The sequence below is a fragment of the Eulemur rufifrons genome, chromosome 30 (assembly GCF_041146395.1).
Source record: "Eulemur rufifrons isolate Redbay chromosome 30, OSU_ERuf_1, whole genome shotgun sequence".
NCBI lineage: Eukaryota > Metazoa > Chordata > Mammalia > Primates > Lemuridae > Eulemur > Eulemur rufifrons.
In genome coordinates, this window is record NC_091012.1 from 20,056,362 (window position 1) to 20,071,913 (window position 15,552).

The following is a 15,552-nucleotide window of genomic DNA, read 5'->3' on the forward strand; positions in this document are numbered from 1 at the left end:
GAAAACCGGACAGTAGGGGCGGAGCTGGCGATGGGGACGCGGGAGAACTGTGCGGAACAGCGGCAGCGGGGACGGCAGGCGGCCGGCACAGGTGCCTGAGGGGCGGGGCGGGGCGGGGCGGCTCGCGAGCGGGACTGGCCCGGGATGCGCACGCACCGGCCCTCGCCCCGCCTGCGCGAGATGGGGGCCGAGGCCCCGCCCCGCGCGCCTCGCCTGAGACAGGTCAGCTCAGCCGAGGCGCCCGCCCCCGCTGCTTAAATGGGCTGGCGGGGAACAGCCCCCGGAAACGGCCGTGCACTCCGGGGCTGCGAGCGCGGAGGGCGGCGACTACAAGGCGCAGGTAACCGGGCAGGCGGGCGCCGCACCAGCGGAGGGGCGTGCTGCCTACCTCTGCACCACGCTGCCCTTTGAATCACGCTGTTTGCTGTGCTTGGGAATGGGCAGAATCGAGAGGGTCTTAACCTATCTCTTTATACTCTGCACCTCTCTGGCGGGGCTCTTGAGTACACTGAGACCTGGAGAGGGAAGGGCAATTGCCAGGGTCACCCAGCTTGGCAGGGGGAGAACTGGAGCTGAACTCCATCATCTGCACAATCTAACATGCTCCAGGTCTTTATAGAGTTTCTGCTACAGTCCTAGGCATGTACTGCCATGCCCAAAGTAGGGTATAACTCGGTTGCCCATAACTGATGCTCTAGCTGGAATCCACGAATGCTTTGGGTAATTTTGTAAGGTATGCCCTGAATGAAAGCTTGGGAAAGTACGGCTGGGGGCCAGAGCCGGCCCCTTCTAACTCACCAAAGCTCCTGTTTCCCACCAGCCTCCCCCGACCCCCTGCGGCTCATAGCGAGTGGTTTTGGTAATCAGGCATCACCCGAGTGAGAGCCCAGAAGAACCCTCCGACTTTGTCAATGAGCCTTTCTTCCTCCAGAGAGCATCATGGCAGAGCAGGTGGCACTGAGCCGGACCCAGGTGTGCGGGATCCTGCGGGAAGAGCTGTATCAGGGTGATGCCTTCCACCAGTCGGATACACACATATTCATCATTATGGGTGCATCGGTGAGTCTTCCCCAGGCCCTGAATCTTAAAAGACAGGCTTTGAGTGTGACATTGTGTGAGGCACTTCCCAATCTGGGCCTCAGCTTTCCCAGCTGATTGTTCCAGCCACACTAGGCCTAGGCTTTGCTAGGATGAACTCTTCCTATTGCACTTGCCCATGGGCCATTATCCTACCACCTACCTGATACACACACAAGGCATTTCTGAAACCTGCGCCCAGCCACTGAATGTAGAGCTGAGTCCTGGGGCTACAAGGTCCTTGAGAACCATCTACTTGGACCTTTTCCTCCTCCCGGGGGAAAACAAGGAATGCTATTCATTCTTTGAGTATTTTTTTCAAACCTGTTCATGACTTTACAAACGTCACACAGTTGGTTAGTTCCAAAGGCCAGATCTGAAGCCCAGTCTCTGCCTCTTCTCTCTACCACATCAAGTTCCCTGGGGACAAACACGCAACCTTTCTTTGAATGCTATCTCTTTGCTCCAACTCCCAAAGCCCGCTGAGAAGCTCCACCTCACCCCAGCTGGCTCCAGTTGTCCAGCTGGTAAAACTGCCACTTTGATAGGCAAGGCCAAGGAGTAGAAGCAAAGGCAGAGGTGTAGCACGATGGTGGCACACGGGAGGGGAGGCAGGAGAGGGAGGGGTAGTCCTAGTAGAGCCATGGCCCCCAGACTAGAGCATGGCCCCCTGTGTACCATGTGGCAGAGAGACATGGGCAGGGGCTGGTAGGACCAGGGTTTCATCTCGAATTAAAAGTGGTCTCAATTTTTCACTTTTAACCCTAGATGCACCCAAGAATCTGCTGACCATCCTCTGACTGTCTTTCCCATAACTTATCGTGTAATCTCAAGCAAGAGCTCTGTGAAAACTAGTTGGCTCTTGACAGGGTAGGCATCGGCCCAGCACCTGGCACACTGTGGGCCCCTGAGTGCTCCAGGAACTCAGTAGTTTTCTGTTCACATTGAACAACGTGCCACTGCCCTTTGCCAAATCTGCTCTCTGCCACCTTTGTATTTCTGATCCGAACTTGGAGAAGCAGAGCCAAAAGAAATGAGAAAGCGAGCAAGGGAGAAGGGCTCTGTCACCCCAAGCACTGTCCTCTGACTCCCCCGTAACCCTAGGACCCAGGAGAAGTCCCCAGGTGGAGCACACACTGGAGTGGGCCTGGCGTCGGCCATGGCCCCAACCTGGTATCCTTAGAGGAGCCATGTCTGTGTCAGCCACAAACCTCAACAGCTAGGACTCTGACCATTAGGCCCTTAGTCTAAGAAGCAGATTGGGGAAGAAAGTGAAGGTGATTTCTCCCTCTTCCCCTGTCCCCACCCCATGCTGTCATAAGGACATGCCAACAGAGTGACCCAGGCCACAATAATAAGCTTATGACTTCAGGCACTCAACTCTTAGACACCTCATTGAGAGAATCCAAGCTTGCTGTGTGACTTAGAGCAAGTGCCTTCCTTTGCCTGAACCGCAGTGTGAAACTAACACCAGGAGTCTCAGGCTTTTCTCAGCCGATTGTGTGACTTCTGCTGCCTTCACCTGTGGCCAGCTTGGGGTTGGGCAACTTTGTTCCATTGCAATCAGTAGGCTTCCCCTTTGCTCTCCTCTGCTCTGGGAGCGACAACCAGAGGTTCCCAGACTAGAAATGGCAAGTGCCAGCTCTAAGGGAGGACGGGGGGGACAAAGGGTACCCTAGAGAGCCTCTTCCTGCTGGAGGGGCTGGAGCATGCTCAGGCATCACCTAGAAGAGCCCCTATACCCTCAGGCCTCCTTCCACACCGCCTCACTCGGTGCAAGAGGCAGTCAGGGGTAGCACCGGGGACACGCTGTCTCCAACCCACCGTCCTGGGAAACCAGCACGTTCTCTAGTCATTCATTTGGCACAAAGCGACCAAGTATTCCTCTGGACACAGCAGCCAGAGTCCCTGCCCTTTTTGTGGGACTCGTGTGCTCTGGGGGGCCGGGGACCCAAGGTGAGTAAGCACACCGACAAGAGTTCAGAGTGGTGCGTGTGAGTGAGGACACAAACGGGCTGTTGTGTCCCCAACCCCCCACAACATGTAGATCCCACAAGGACAGCCTGGAGAGCGAGGCCCACAGGTGAGGGCCAGGGGAGCATCGCATGCAAAAGGAAGAGCAAACGCCAAAGCCCAATTTGGGAACGAGCTCAATGGGACGTAGAGACTGAAAGCGGGCCAGTGGCTGGCAGGCCCAGAGCCTGGGGCAGGCGGGGCCCACGTGGCCATCCCCTGTCCCTTCCTCCTCCCTGGCCAGCTTACCCAACCCTCACCCACATGCCCAGCTTCCTTCCTGGGGCTGTCCTGACGCTGGTTCACAGAGTTACTAAATGGGCTTCGAGCCACTTGCTCTTCCCCATTCTGTGCAGCCACTTCCCCCTTCTCACGACTCCCACCCATACCAGAAAGGGAGTGGAGGTACTTATTGTCCCACTCCAGAAAGCTCTGGCCTTGTAGACCAGTGTAGGAGAAGGAGCCTTGGACCTGGAATAGCATCTTCCCCCACCTGGTAAGACCTCGGCAAGGCTAGGGAGTGTGGGCACGAGAATAGGACTGGGAGTCTGCTTGGGCCTCAGTTTCCCCACCTAAGCCATGAGGGCCATGGGCTCGATGGGTGCTCAGGACCCATCCTGATGATGGGTCTGTGTGAGGGATGACCTGGCAGCCCCAGCCCCTCCCTCTCCTCAAAACATTTCTAGGCTGACTTCCCCCCGTTGGGTTGATAAAATTCTTGCTATGTCATGATGTTGGCACGCCCCCAAAGGCCTGGTGACTCACAGGCCCCAGGGTGTAGGAGGGAGGCCCTTTTGTTGGTTTTTCAGCGCAGCTTACCTCAGCAGCCCCCAGTGGCCGGGAGCCAGCTGGGCCCCAGCCAAGGCCAAGGGCTCCACCCCGGGATGCAAGGCAGATCCTTGACCCCAGCGACCCTTGGGGGACCAGATGGCCCACCCCTGATGGGTCTTAAGCGCCCTCCATCCTAAAACCCTCACGCCAAGACAAAAGACTGCAGTGATTTGAGTTTATAAAACAGGAGGCTGAGGCCAAATCTCAAGCAACCACAGGCGGGCGTTGCCCAGGTCCCTTTGCCCTGGCCTGACCAGACGTTGGTGGCTGGAGATCTTAATCATGTCCTGCTTCTGCTGCTAAGTCACCACGTGTCCTTGGGCAGATCCTTCCCTGCTGTGGTCCTGGGTGACGTGAGGGAGTAGGGAAGATAAGCGGCTTCCAACCACTGCTCACCAAGAGCCCCTTTCATTGCCCCCGACACACACGTGGTATGTTTGGGTTTCCTTGAGCAAGCTGGAAGGTTCCCTAATGTCTTCCCACATTTGTTCCTCCAAAGGAGACCTCAGGAAGGAGGGCAGGGCCACCCTGAGCCCTGAGGAGAGCGGGCGGCACAGCTGGACCCCCCTCAGTTGGAGGGGGCAGCCTGCCTCACCCCTCCCCCGCTGTCCTCGGTCCTACCTCTGGGGTGACTTGGAACCCAGCAGACTGTCAGTTGCAGGGGCTGAGCTGAAACAAGGCAAGCAGGTTCTATCGCTTGTTAATCCCAAAGGGAGCAGCGAGAACAGCTTGGGGTGTGGGGCAGCCGTGACTCAGCAGAGCAGTCTCCTGCCACCAGCATTGTCTGGAGTCCGTCTGGATTCCTCCCACTCTGTTGGAATTTGGTCATAAGCAAACATTACCTGCTGCAAGGCTTAAAGCTACTGGCAGGTTGTGGTTCTCATTGTCTGTTTCGGGGTCTGCTTCCCAGCAGTTTGGCGCTTTCGGAGCATGCAGGGCCAACACTAAGCTGACACGACATGACTGACGGGACAAGCCAGGGTAGGGGGTCGTCTGAGCTGGACCTTCAAGGATGATAGGGCAGGAGCGTCTCCTAGGAGCGAGAGAATCAAGCAGCTTCAGGGAGCGGCAAGTCGGCCGTTGGCGTGGCCACGCTGGGCATCATGTGGGCAGCGATGGGCGAGGAGGTCCCACAGACAATCTGAGCTCAGCTAGTGGCAGGTCTGGGACATCTTTTTGAAGACAGTCACTGCAGCATGTGGGGGACAAGGAGGCCATTTGGGAAGTTCTCACAGTGGTTCACAAGGAAGGTGGCACTTACAGTAGGGACCCATTCCAGAGCACCTGGGAGATCAATTGTGAGTGGTTGGCGGACATGGCCAGGGGGCAGAGGGAGTTGGTGGTAGGCACCAACGTAGGGAACCCTGGTTTGGGAAGAGCCCACCTGGGGGCTCGAGGGTCCCAGTGGAGACTGGAGATGACCAGCAGACACTTGCGTGTGCTTGGCACTCAGCAGCATCTGGGCCGGGACAGAACTTGACAGTAGTCAGCCTGCAAGTCCCCGCCTGGAGCCCCAGGCGTGGCGGAGATCACCCAGGCGGAATCGGAGGTGGAGCAGAGCCCTGCAGACCGCAGACATCCCTGAGCGCCCTCGGAGCCCGCCCGCCCTGGGTAGCTGTTTCCCACCTGGGAGCCACTTTGTGGCTTCCTAACTGCCCGTCTGGGGTGGGGGTGGCTGTGATTACACGGCTTCCATCTTGTACCTGATCATTTTCGAAGTTTTATGTGCAAGACAGTGCCACCTCCTCATTTTTAAAGGGCTAGTCGGCATGGGCTGGGCCATTGTATACGAGTCCACTTGTGACGGCAGTAAGTTGCCTTTCAGGGGTGCTGGAGGGGAGGCCCCCAGTGTGTCGAGCCCACTGGCGACATGGGGCCAAGACAGGGAGTGTTGTTATGCCTGCCTTCTTGAGGGTTGCTTTGAGCTCAGAGAAGGACAGGCTACATCTGAAAAGTCACCCCAAACATCTGGAAAAAATCCGGTTCAAAATAACTCGTTGGATGTGGTGTTTTGATTTTTTTAATCAGACATGCCTGTAGGTAAGGCTTCTAAAAGTTAATTTTGCATTTAATAGTCCAGTCCTTCACCCCTGGAGTTGGTTTTTCTGTCTCGGGTGAGGCAGGATCCGAGTCGGGCCAGCCTCAGCAGCGCTCTGGGAGCACCCCCGTCATCCACACTCTTGATGACAGGGTCCGGAGATGAAAGGGCGGACTGCCGCTCTGTCCTTCAGGAGGCCCTGGCCTTCTTGCGCCTTCCCCTTCCACCTAAAGTGTGTCAAGTTACAAAAGTAAAGCATGTCGGGCTGTTGATAAGCTTGCAGAGAAGGGACCACGTGATTCTGCCCAAGAACCAGGGGGGCCCCTGTGTAGGTCGTCTTCAATGTCTTTAATCGAGTTCGATCATTTCCTCCTAGTGGGCTCACGTGTGTTTCACTGGATTTATTTCTGGGTTCCTTATAACATTTGCTTTTGTACAGGGTATTATCTTGAATTATTTTTCCCCAACAGATCGTAAGTGTGTAGTCGATGACTTTTCACAAACTCAGCACACCCACGGAAGCTGCCCCTAGAGCAAGAGACAGAACATCCTCTGCACCTGCTCCCCCACGCTGGCTGCGCCCCCACCCTCTGCTCCTTTATTGTTTTTTTCACCATCTTTTTTTTTGGTACACATTGCAGGGCACAGATCTTACTGTACAATCGGTCACACACCTTCAGCATGGTATGGGACATTTTCATCTCCCCAGAAAGTTCTTGGGTGCCCACTCCTGGGCAGTCTACACCCTGCTCCAGGCAACCACTGATCGAATTTCTGTCATAATAGATTAGTTTTGCCTATCCTGGAACTTCACTGAAGTGGACACAGAGCGTTTCATCCCTTGTGTCTGTGTGCTGCAGCTCAGCATGTCATTGCCATTCCCTGGTGTCACATGGCTCTCTAGCTCTTTCCTCTGTGTTGCTGAGTAGTGTCCATTGTGTGAACAGTTTGTCCATTCACGTGTTGACTACTTTCAGCATTTGGGGTGTTTCCAGGTTGGGGCTACTTTGAACTGAGGCTGCTGTGACCATTCGTGTTCAAGTCTGTGTGGACGTGTTTGTCTTGGGTAGTACTGAGGAGGGGAACGGCCAGGTCGCAAGCTGAGCTGTCTTAGAGAGTGCCTGTACCATCGCACGTCACCACGACTCAGCCAGTCGAGTAGGTGATCTAAGTGGCATTTTTCTGACAACCGATAATCTTGAACACTTTTTCACATATTTATTGGCCTTTTATTTTTCTTCCCTGTGAAGCATCTACCGAAGGCTTCTACCCATTTTTAATTGGGTGGTTTTCTTATTGTAGGAGTTGCTTATATATTCTGTATACAGATGAGTTTGGTCAATATTTTCTCCCAGTCTGTGGCTTATCTATTCATTTTCTTAACAGTGTCTTTTGATGAGCAGAAGTTTTTAATTTTGATAAAAATCTTAATTTATTCATTTTATGGTTATTGCTTTCTGTGTCCTAAAAAAATATTTGCCTGTTCCTACCTATTGATTTTTCTTAATCTAGCAACCTTGCTAAACTCTAACTAATTCTAACAATTTATCTGTAGGTTGATTTGAGGTGGTTTTTTTAATAGACAAACTGTCATCTACAAATAATGACAGGGGTTTTTTTTTCTTCCTTTCCAAGCCTTATGCCATTTTCATTTTCTTGCCTGACTGCTGGCAAGGGGCTCTTGTTCTGCATTGACTAAAGACCCCGCAGCGGGCATTCTTTCCTTGGGGAATTATTCCAGCATTTCCCATTGAGGATGGTGTTCATAAGGTATTTTATAGATGCCCTTTATCAATTTAAGGAAGTTCTCTTTTATTACTCCTTTGATAAGAGTTTTTATCATGAATAATTTTCTGAAACACTTTACATCTGTTCAGTTTAGCACAGTTACTAGATTTTTTTAAAAGTCAATACATAGGAGTAGGCAAAGATTTCTTACAGTTTTTTCCTTTAATCTCTTAATGTGGTGAATTTTGATGATTGATTTTTCTCTCTTAATATCAAACCAGTCTTTTATTTCCTGGATAAAACCAACTTGGTTCCAATGTGTTACATCTTCTAACACTGCAGGATGTAGCTGACCAATGTTTTTCTGCAGGCGTTTTGCGTCCGCACGCGTGTGTGAATTAGACAGGCCTCCGGGTCTTCCCGCGGGCTTTCCTCGGTTGCCCTTTCTTCAGGCTATAGGAAGCGTTTACTTCAGACTGGAATTCTCTCTTCCTTGCATTTTCACAGAAGCACTGGCAAAATGCTCTCTGTGCCAGGAGTTGTCTTGGTGGGAAGGTTTGTCGCCACTGCCCCACTCAGGTCCCTTGCTCTGTTTTGGTAGGTTGGCCTTTTCTAGAAATTTGTCCATCTCATCTAGGTTGTCAGATGTGGAGTAAAGTTGTTCATAAAACCCTTTTCTCAGCCAGGCGCGGTGGCTCACGCCTGTAATCCTAGCGCCCTGGGAGGCCGAGGCGGGCGGATGGTTTGAGGTCAGGAGTTCGAGACCAGCCTGAGCAAGAGCAAGACCCCGTCTCTACGAAAAATAGAAAGAAATGATCTGGACAGCTAAAAATTATATAGAAAATATTAGCTGGGCATGGTGGCTCATGCCTGCAGTCCCAGCTACCCGGGAGGCTGAGGCAGGAGGATCGTTTGAGCCCAGGAGTCTGAGGTTGCTGGGAGCTAGGCTGACGCCTCGGCACTCTAGCCTGGGCAACAGAGTGAGACTCTGCCCCTGTCTCAAAAAAAAAAAAAAAAAAAAAAAAACCTTTTCTCTGTTTCCTGTCTGTAGTTTGGTCCAATTGTACACCCAAGTGTTTTGGTTTTTTTCTTTTGTTGTTTTTTTTGTTTGTTTGTTTGTTTGTTTCATTTTCTTTTGTTTGTTTATTTTTTAGAGATTGGGGTCTTACTCCGTTGCCCAGGCTGGTCTCAAACTCCTGGGCTCAGGCCGTCCTCCTGCCTCAGCCTCCCGAGTCTCTGGGATGACAGGCTCAAGCTACCACGCCCAGCTGCGACCTCACGGTTATTTGTGCCTTTTTAAAAAGCAACTGTGCCAGAGCGTTGCCTGTTCTCATTAGCCTATTTCAAATACCAACTTCTGGCTTTGTGAATCTTTTCTTTTCGTTAGTTTTTTATGATATTAATTTTTCTTTTCATTATTTCACTCGTAATTTGTTTGGCTTTAAAATTCTACTGTCCTTTTTATGACTTCGTAAGTGGAATGCTTAGCTCACTGCCTTCAAGACGTGTCTCACAAGTTTGGATACGTGGCACTTCCATCCTCATCCACTTCTACTGAATTGAATTTTCAGGTTTTCTTCTTCTTTTTTTTATAATATATTTTTAGCTGTCCATATAATTTCTTTCTATTTTTAGTAGAGACGGGGTCTCGCTCTTGCTCAGGCTGGTCTCGAACTCCTGAGCTCAAACGATCCGCCCACCTCGGCCTCCCAGAGTGCTGGGATTACAGGCGTGAGCCACCGTGCCCGGCCCAGGTTTTCTTCTTGAATGCAGGAGATGTGTTTGAGTTTTCATTTTTTTTATATATATAGCTAGAGAATGAGTCCCAAAGGAGACGAGTTTATGCCTTCCAGGTTGGGGTAGAGGACTGGCTCAGGGTCGGGTCTCGGGGCTCCTGGCCGTATATGGGGGCAAGACAGATATGCCTGCAGCTGAGTGCTGATCCTGAGCTAGGAGGGTGGGGGACAACCTAGACTGTGTCCCCAGCTGCTCCTAACCACACCTGTTCCCTCTGCCACAGGGCGACCTGGCCAAGAAGAAGATCTACCCCACCATCTGGTAAGTGCACCCCCCACACTGCTCCTGTGGCCTCCCCAGCAGGGTCAGGCCTAGCCCTGCCCACCACACCCTGGCCATGGCTGTGCTCTGCCCTCAGGTGGCTGTTCCGGGACGGCCTTCTGCCTGAAAATACCTTCATTGTGGGCTACGCCCGTTCCCGCCTCACGGTGGCTGACATCCGCAAGCAGAGCGAGCCCTTCTTCAAAGTGAGTGGCTTCAGGGTCTCCCCCAGCCTGGTTCTGCCCTCTCTGCCAGCTCGGATGGGGCCAGCCTCAGGTAGCCGCCAGGGGACATCCTCCCATCCCATCCTGGGGTGTTCTTCCCTCTTAGCACCTGGCATCCTTGCCTTCCCCAACGCTACCCTTGCTGCCTGCCAAACTGGGGCAGAAAACTGCCCCGCCTGCTCTTGCCACTTCCTTAGCGTCAGGGGGAGCAATGGGCACAGAGACCCCCATCACCCGGCCACCCTTTGACCAGGACTCACGGGCTCCACCCTGCTGTGCTCTGGGAGGCAGGTTGGATGTGTCAGGAGCTAGAAAAAAGACTCCTCGCCGGTGCCTCTTCACCGGGAGAAATCCTTCCAAGCTGCCTTTTCTCAACACGTGGTAGTTTGGCGTAATGATTTTGGAGAGAGAGCTTTCCCCAGCGCATTTCTCCCCATCAAAGTTTCCTGAAATCTCACTTCTGTCTTAGGGCACGAGGTCCCCAGGGATGCATTCACGCTGTCTGCCTCAGCCCCCTTTCCTGGATGTGCAAAGTTGCCAAGATGGCACTGAACCCGGTGTGGGAAGCCCACCCTGGCTGTGGGATGAGAACACAAATGAGACCCCGCCACTCCCCTGGGGTGGGGCAGACGTGGACTCTAAGGGAGGGGCCGACATCTGTGTGTCCACCTCTCCCAGGCCACCCCAGAGGAGAAGCCCAAGCTGGAAGAGTTCTTTGCCCACAACTCCTACGTGGCTGGCCAGTACGATGACGCGGCCTCCTACAAGCGCCTCAACAGCCACATGAACGGGCTTCCCCAGGGGCTGCAGGCCAACCGCCTCTTCTACCTGGCCTTGCCCCCCACCGTCTATGAGGCCGTCACCAAGAACATCCACGAGACCTGCATGAGCCAGATGTAAGGCTTGCCCTTCGCCTGCCTTCCCTGCTGCCGTGGCCTGTCTACCCTGCCCTGGCTACAGATCTGTGCTGGCCCAGGCAGGGGCTCCCCGCTGCTTGAAGAGCCCGCAGGTCAAATGGCTCTAGGCAGCTGAAAAGTCGGGTGCCCCCTGTTTGTTTTCTACACGCATTAGCTCTCCAAAGAAGGGAATAGGCTATAAATACGGTAGTTTTCTAACAGTCCTTGCTGAAAATGTTACTACCCACCCATCTTTATGGTTCAAACGCGGTTCAAGCGCTGGAGTGCAGCCTCAATGTCCCTCACGCGGGAAATCAGTCCCTGGCAGCAATCTCCACCGCGACCACAAGATGGCAGTGTTGCTCCACGAAACGCTGCCGCGCGCTCATTATCTGGCTTTTCCCGAGTCCCCGCCAGGGCCACGAGGTGGCAGTGTTGCTCCATGAAACACTCGCTGCCGCACGTTCATTCTCTGGCTTTTCCCAAGGCCCCGCCAGGGACACCAGGTGGCAGTGTTGCTCCGCGAGAAGCCCGCTGAGTGGCAGGCACTCCTGCGGATTCCCAGACCCAGACCCACGGCCATCTGTCTCCCCACTCTCCTCCTGGTTTTGCTCTGCGGGACACAGCAAAGAAAGGGCCCTTTTCTCATTTTTTTTTTTTTTGTTTGTTTGTTTTGAGACAGAGTCTCCCTCTGTTGCCTGGGCTAGAGTGCCGTGGTGTCAGCCTAGCTCACAGCAACCTCAAACTCCTGGGCTCAAGCAATCCTTCTGCCTCAGCCTCCCAAGTAGCTGGGACTACAAGCATGTGCCACCATGCCCGGCTAATTTTTTTTCTCTATATATTTTTAGCTGTCCAGATCATTTCTTTCTATTTTTAGTAGAGATGGGGGGTCTCGTTCTTGCTCAGGCTGGTCTCGAACTCCTGACCTCGAGCGATCCTCTCGCCTCGGCCTCCCAGAGGGCTGGGATTACAGGCGTGAGCCACCGCGCCCGGCCCCTTTTCTCATTTTAAAGCCAATGGGGAAAGGCCAGGCATGGTAGCTCATGCCTGTAATCCCAGCCCTTTGGGAGGCCAAGGCGAGAGGATCGCTCGAGGTCAGGATTCGAGACAAGCCCCGTCTCTACTAAAAATAGAAAAATTAGCCAGGCGTGGTAGTGTGTGCCTGTAGTCCCAGCTACCAGGGAGGTTGAGGCAAGAGGGTCGCTTCCCTCTTAGCACCTGGCATCCTTGCCTTCCCCAAAGCTACCCGCACTGCCTGCCAAACTGGGGCAGAAAACTGCCCCACCTGCTCTTGCCACTTCCTTAGTTTGAGGAGTTGGGGGCTGCAGTGAGCTACGCTGACGCCTCTGCACTCTACCTAGGGCAACAGAGTGACACCTTGTCTCAAAAAAAAAAAAAAACCCAATGTGGAACCCATGCCCTTGCCAGCCACTGCTCCTGCTCCCCCACACTGGGCCAATGGGGCATGTCAGTAGTGCTGCCCAACGGGTTGGCAGGAAGGTTTTTGAGGTGTGAAGCCTGCTGTTGAGGGCCAGGGACAGCAGGCAGGGGACAAAGGCCAGCCCAGCAGAGCTGAGGATGCAGAGGGGGGAGGGAGGCCCGGCCTCTGGGGAGGGGGGTCAGGGGTGACTCATCTCTGACCCCCACTCCCTGAGGAGGGGTTCAAGGGAGGTGACATGGCTCTGGGCTCCCAGCAGAGGCTGGAACCGCATCATCGTGGAGAAGCCCTTCGGGAGGGACCTGCAGAGCTCTGACCAGCTGTCCAACCACATCTCCTCCCTGTTCCGGGAGGACCAGATCTACCGCATCGACCACTACCTGGGCAAGGAGATGGTCCAGAACCTCATGGTGCTGAGGTGGGTGCTGCTTCTGGGGGACGGACGGGGGAGAAGGGGACGGTGTCGGGAGTTGGTGCTTGCGGAGCCTCAACTGTCCTGCTGCCGCCCTGAGGACGAATTCCTCCAGAATATGGGGCCCCTGCCCCTCTGCTGTGCCAGCCTCTGCCCTTCTCGTCCCTACAGATTTGCCAACAGGATCTTCGGCCCCATCTGGAACCGGGACAACATCGCCTGCGTGATCCTCACCTTCAAGGAGCCCTTCGGCACTGAGGGCCGTGGGGGATATTTCGATGAATTTGGGATCATCCGGTGAGAGCCTGTTTCCCCTTTGTGGCAGTTGCCTGCAGGGCTGGCCGTCCCCGTTGTGGGAGGCTCCTCCTCGTACCCCAAGGGTCAAAATCTGAGCGACTGAGCTGTCGAGGGTGGCCACACCCCTCGGGTTTCCTGGCTCAGTGGCTGGGTCGCCGTCTACGTCCCTAAGGGGACCTGGAAGACAGTGGGCGTCTGGAAGCAAGTCTTGGCACCTGCTACTGGAAAGCCTCGTTTGGGGATCACAGGCCCCCTGGAACCCGGCTGACAGGGCGGGGGCTGAGAGGCCCATTCCTCATTGCTTCCCCCCAACCTGGAAGTGGCGCCTGACCAGAGCTTTGGCCTCTTCTGCCACCAGGGACGTGATGCAGAACCACCTCCTGCAGATGCTGTGTCTGGTGGCCATGGAGAAGCCCGCCTCCACCAGCTCGGACGACGTCCGTGACGAGAAGGTGGGTGGGGTGTACCCTCCTGGTGCCCAGCAGCCGCGCCCCCCCCGCAACTCTAAGATGCTGAGCAAGATATGCAAATGGCAGGTGTCCTTGTCCCCTACAGAAGCTACCAGCTCTGAGGACAGCAGGTAGAAGCACCCAGGGCTGGGAGTCATGAGCCCAGGTTGTCATGTCCCGGGTGTGACAGTGAATGCCTCCTCAGAAAACACAAGAGTGGGCCAAGGTGGTCCCAGAGGCCCTCAGGGCAGGGGCCCGTGGCCATGCCCCTGGCACAGTGAGCAAAGCCAAAGAGGTACTTCCTCCCGTCCTCGGGGCTGCTCGTGTGCCTCCTCGCGCCTGCCGCCTGCGCCCCAGCTCATCCCCCGGGGGCCCGCTCTCTCCCGGCTTTCTCCCAGGTCAAAGTGTTGAAGTGTATCTCGGAGGTGCAGGCCGACAATGTGGTCCTGGGCCAGTATGTGGGGAACCCCAGCGGAGAGGGCGAGGCCACCAAAGGGTACCTGGACGACCCCACGGTGCCCCACGGGTCCACCACTGCCACCTTCGCAGCTGTCGTCCTGTATGTGGAAAACGAGAGATGGGACGGTAGGTGGGGCCTCCGGGCCGAGTAAGGCAGGGCGGGGCACGTGCTGGGGAGACCCTTTCGCTGCTGGAGGGCGGAGGCCGGCAGGGGTGGGACACAGCACCCTGGCACTAGCTCACGCACACACACCCCAGCCCATGCCACCGAGGGAGCTGGTCCTGAGGCTGGCCTCGTCGCTCAACCCAGGGGTACCTTTCATCCTGCGCTGCGGCAAAGCCCTGAACGAGCGCAAGGCGGAGGTGCGGCTGCAGTTCCGCGATGTGGCTGGCGACATCTTCCACCAGCAGTGCAAGCGCAATGAGCTGGTGATCCGCGTGCAGCCCAACGAGGCTGTGTACACCAAGATGATGACCAAGAAGCCCGGCATGTTCTTCAACCCCGAGGAGTCGGAGCTGGACCTGACCTATGGCAACAGATACAAGGTGCCCCGGGGGGAGGGGCCCGTGAAGGGGGCTTCCGGGCCTGGGGACGATGCGCGGTGGTGTCAGTGAGACCCCTCCCCTTGCAGAACGTGAAGCTCCCTGATGCGTATGAGCGCCTCATCCTGGACGTCTTCTGTGGGAGCCAGATGCACTTTGTGCGCAGGTGAGGGCCCCCTGCGGCCATGGGGGTGGCCTTTCCCCCCTCCCTCTGTGCCGCCCCCCTCCCAAGTCACGCTGTGTCCCTTCAGCGACGAGCTCCGGGAGGCCTGGCGGATCTTCACCCCGCTGCTGCACAAGATCGAGCGGGAGAAGCCCAAACCCATCCCCTACATCTACGGCAGGTGAGGGAAGGGCAGGGAGGGCCGGCGGGCACGCGCCCCGGGGCGGGCTTCCCTCACCACCCTGCCTGTCCCCTCTCCAGCCGCGGCCCCCCGGAGGCAGACGAGCTGATGAAGAGAGTGGGCTTCCAGTACGAGGGCACCTACAAGTGGGTGAACCCCCACAAGCTCTGAGCCTGGCGCCCACACACACCCCACCCGCCTCGGCCGCTCTGTCTCTCCTTCCCACCGCCCGACCTCGCGGGAGGGCTTCGGGACCACAGGCCTCAGCGTCACATTCCTGGCCCGGGGCTCGGGCCACCTTTTGCCCCTCGCTGCTGCTGCTGCTGCTGCTGCTACTGCTGCTGTCTGAGGCCAGCTACATTCCTCAGCCACCAAGCACTGGAGACTGACCATCCCAGGCCCCCTCAGGCCCTGCCTGAGCCAGCCTCCTCCCCTCACTCCAGCCCCAACCGAAGGGAGGAGAAGGGCGGCCTGTCTGGCTGTCCCAGGGCTCTCCAGCCACTGGGACTCCGGATGGCCTAGGGCAGGAGTCAGGGATGACGGGGAGGGGCTGCGGGCCTCAGTGGGGCAGTGGCCAAGCCACATGCCCTGATGGCTGTGGGCAGGCTCCTCAGAACTTGGGGTGTGAGAGAACCTGCCCACAGCCACGCCAGCCTCAGTGCCACTCCACATTCCTGGTCATCAGCTGGAAGGGACCTGGTGCTGCTGCCCAGCAATGTCTTGGGCCCCCTAGGAGTCCCCCAGT

At 55.8% G+C, this 15,552-nt stretch overlaps 1 protein-coding gene across 2 annotated transcripts; it reads left to right on the forward strand.

Annotated features, from left to right (window-relative positions):
- Window positions 1-130: 130 nt before the first annotated feature.
- Window positions 131-15,218, forward strand: G6PD (glucose-6-phosphate dehydrogenase). 2 transcript variants are annotated; one of them, XM_069463922.1, is made up of 13 exons: window positions 131-340; window positions 932-1,059; window positions 9,708-9,745; window positions 9,843-9,951; window positions 10,648-10,865; window positions 12,563-12,721; window positions 12,887-13,012; window positions 13,371-13,464; window positions 13,860-14,046; window positions 14,231-14,466; window positions 14,553-14,629; window positions 14,715-14,807; window positions 14,888-15,218. In XM_069463922.1, exons 1-13 carry the CDS (start codon window positions 259-261, stop codon window positions 14,976-14,978), a joined length of 1,638 nt encoding a protein of 545 aa, XP_069320023.1. In that variant the 5' UTR covers window positions 131-258; the 3' UTR covers window positions 14,979-15,218. The 2 variants fall into 2 exon arrangements, with proteins under 2 accessions (XP_069320023.1, XP_069320022.1); XM_069463921.1 differs by having other exon boundaries at window positions 236-340; window positions 12,560-12,721.
- Window positions 15,219-15,552: the final 334 nt, after the last annotated feature.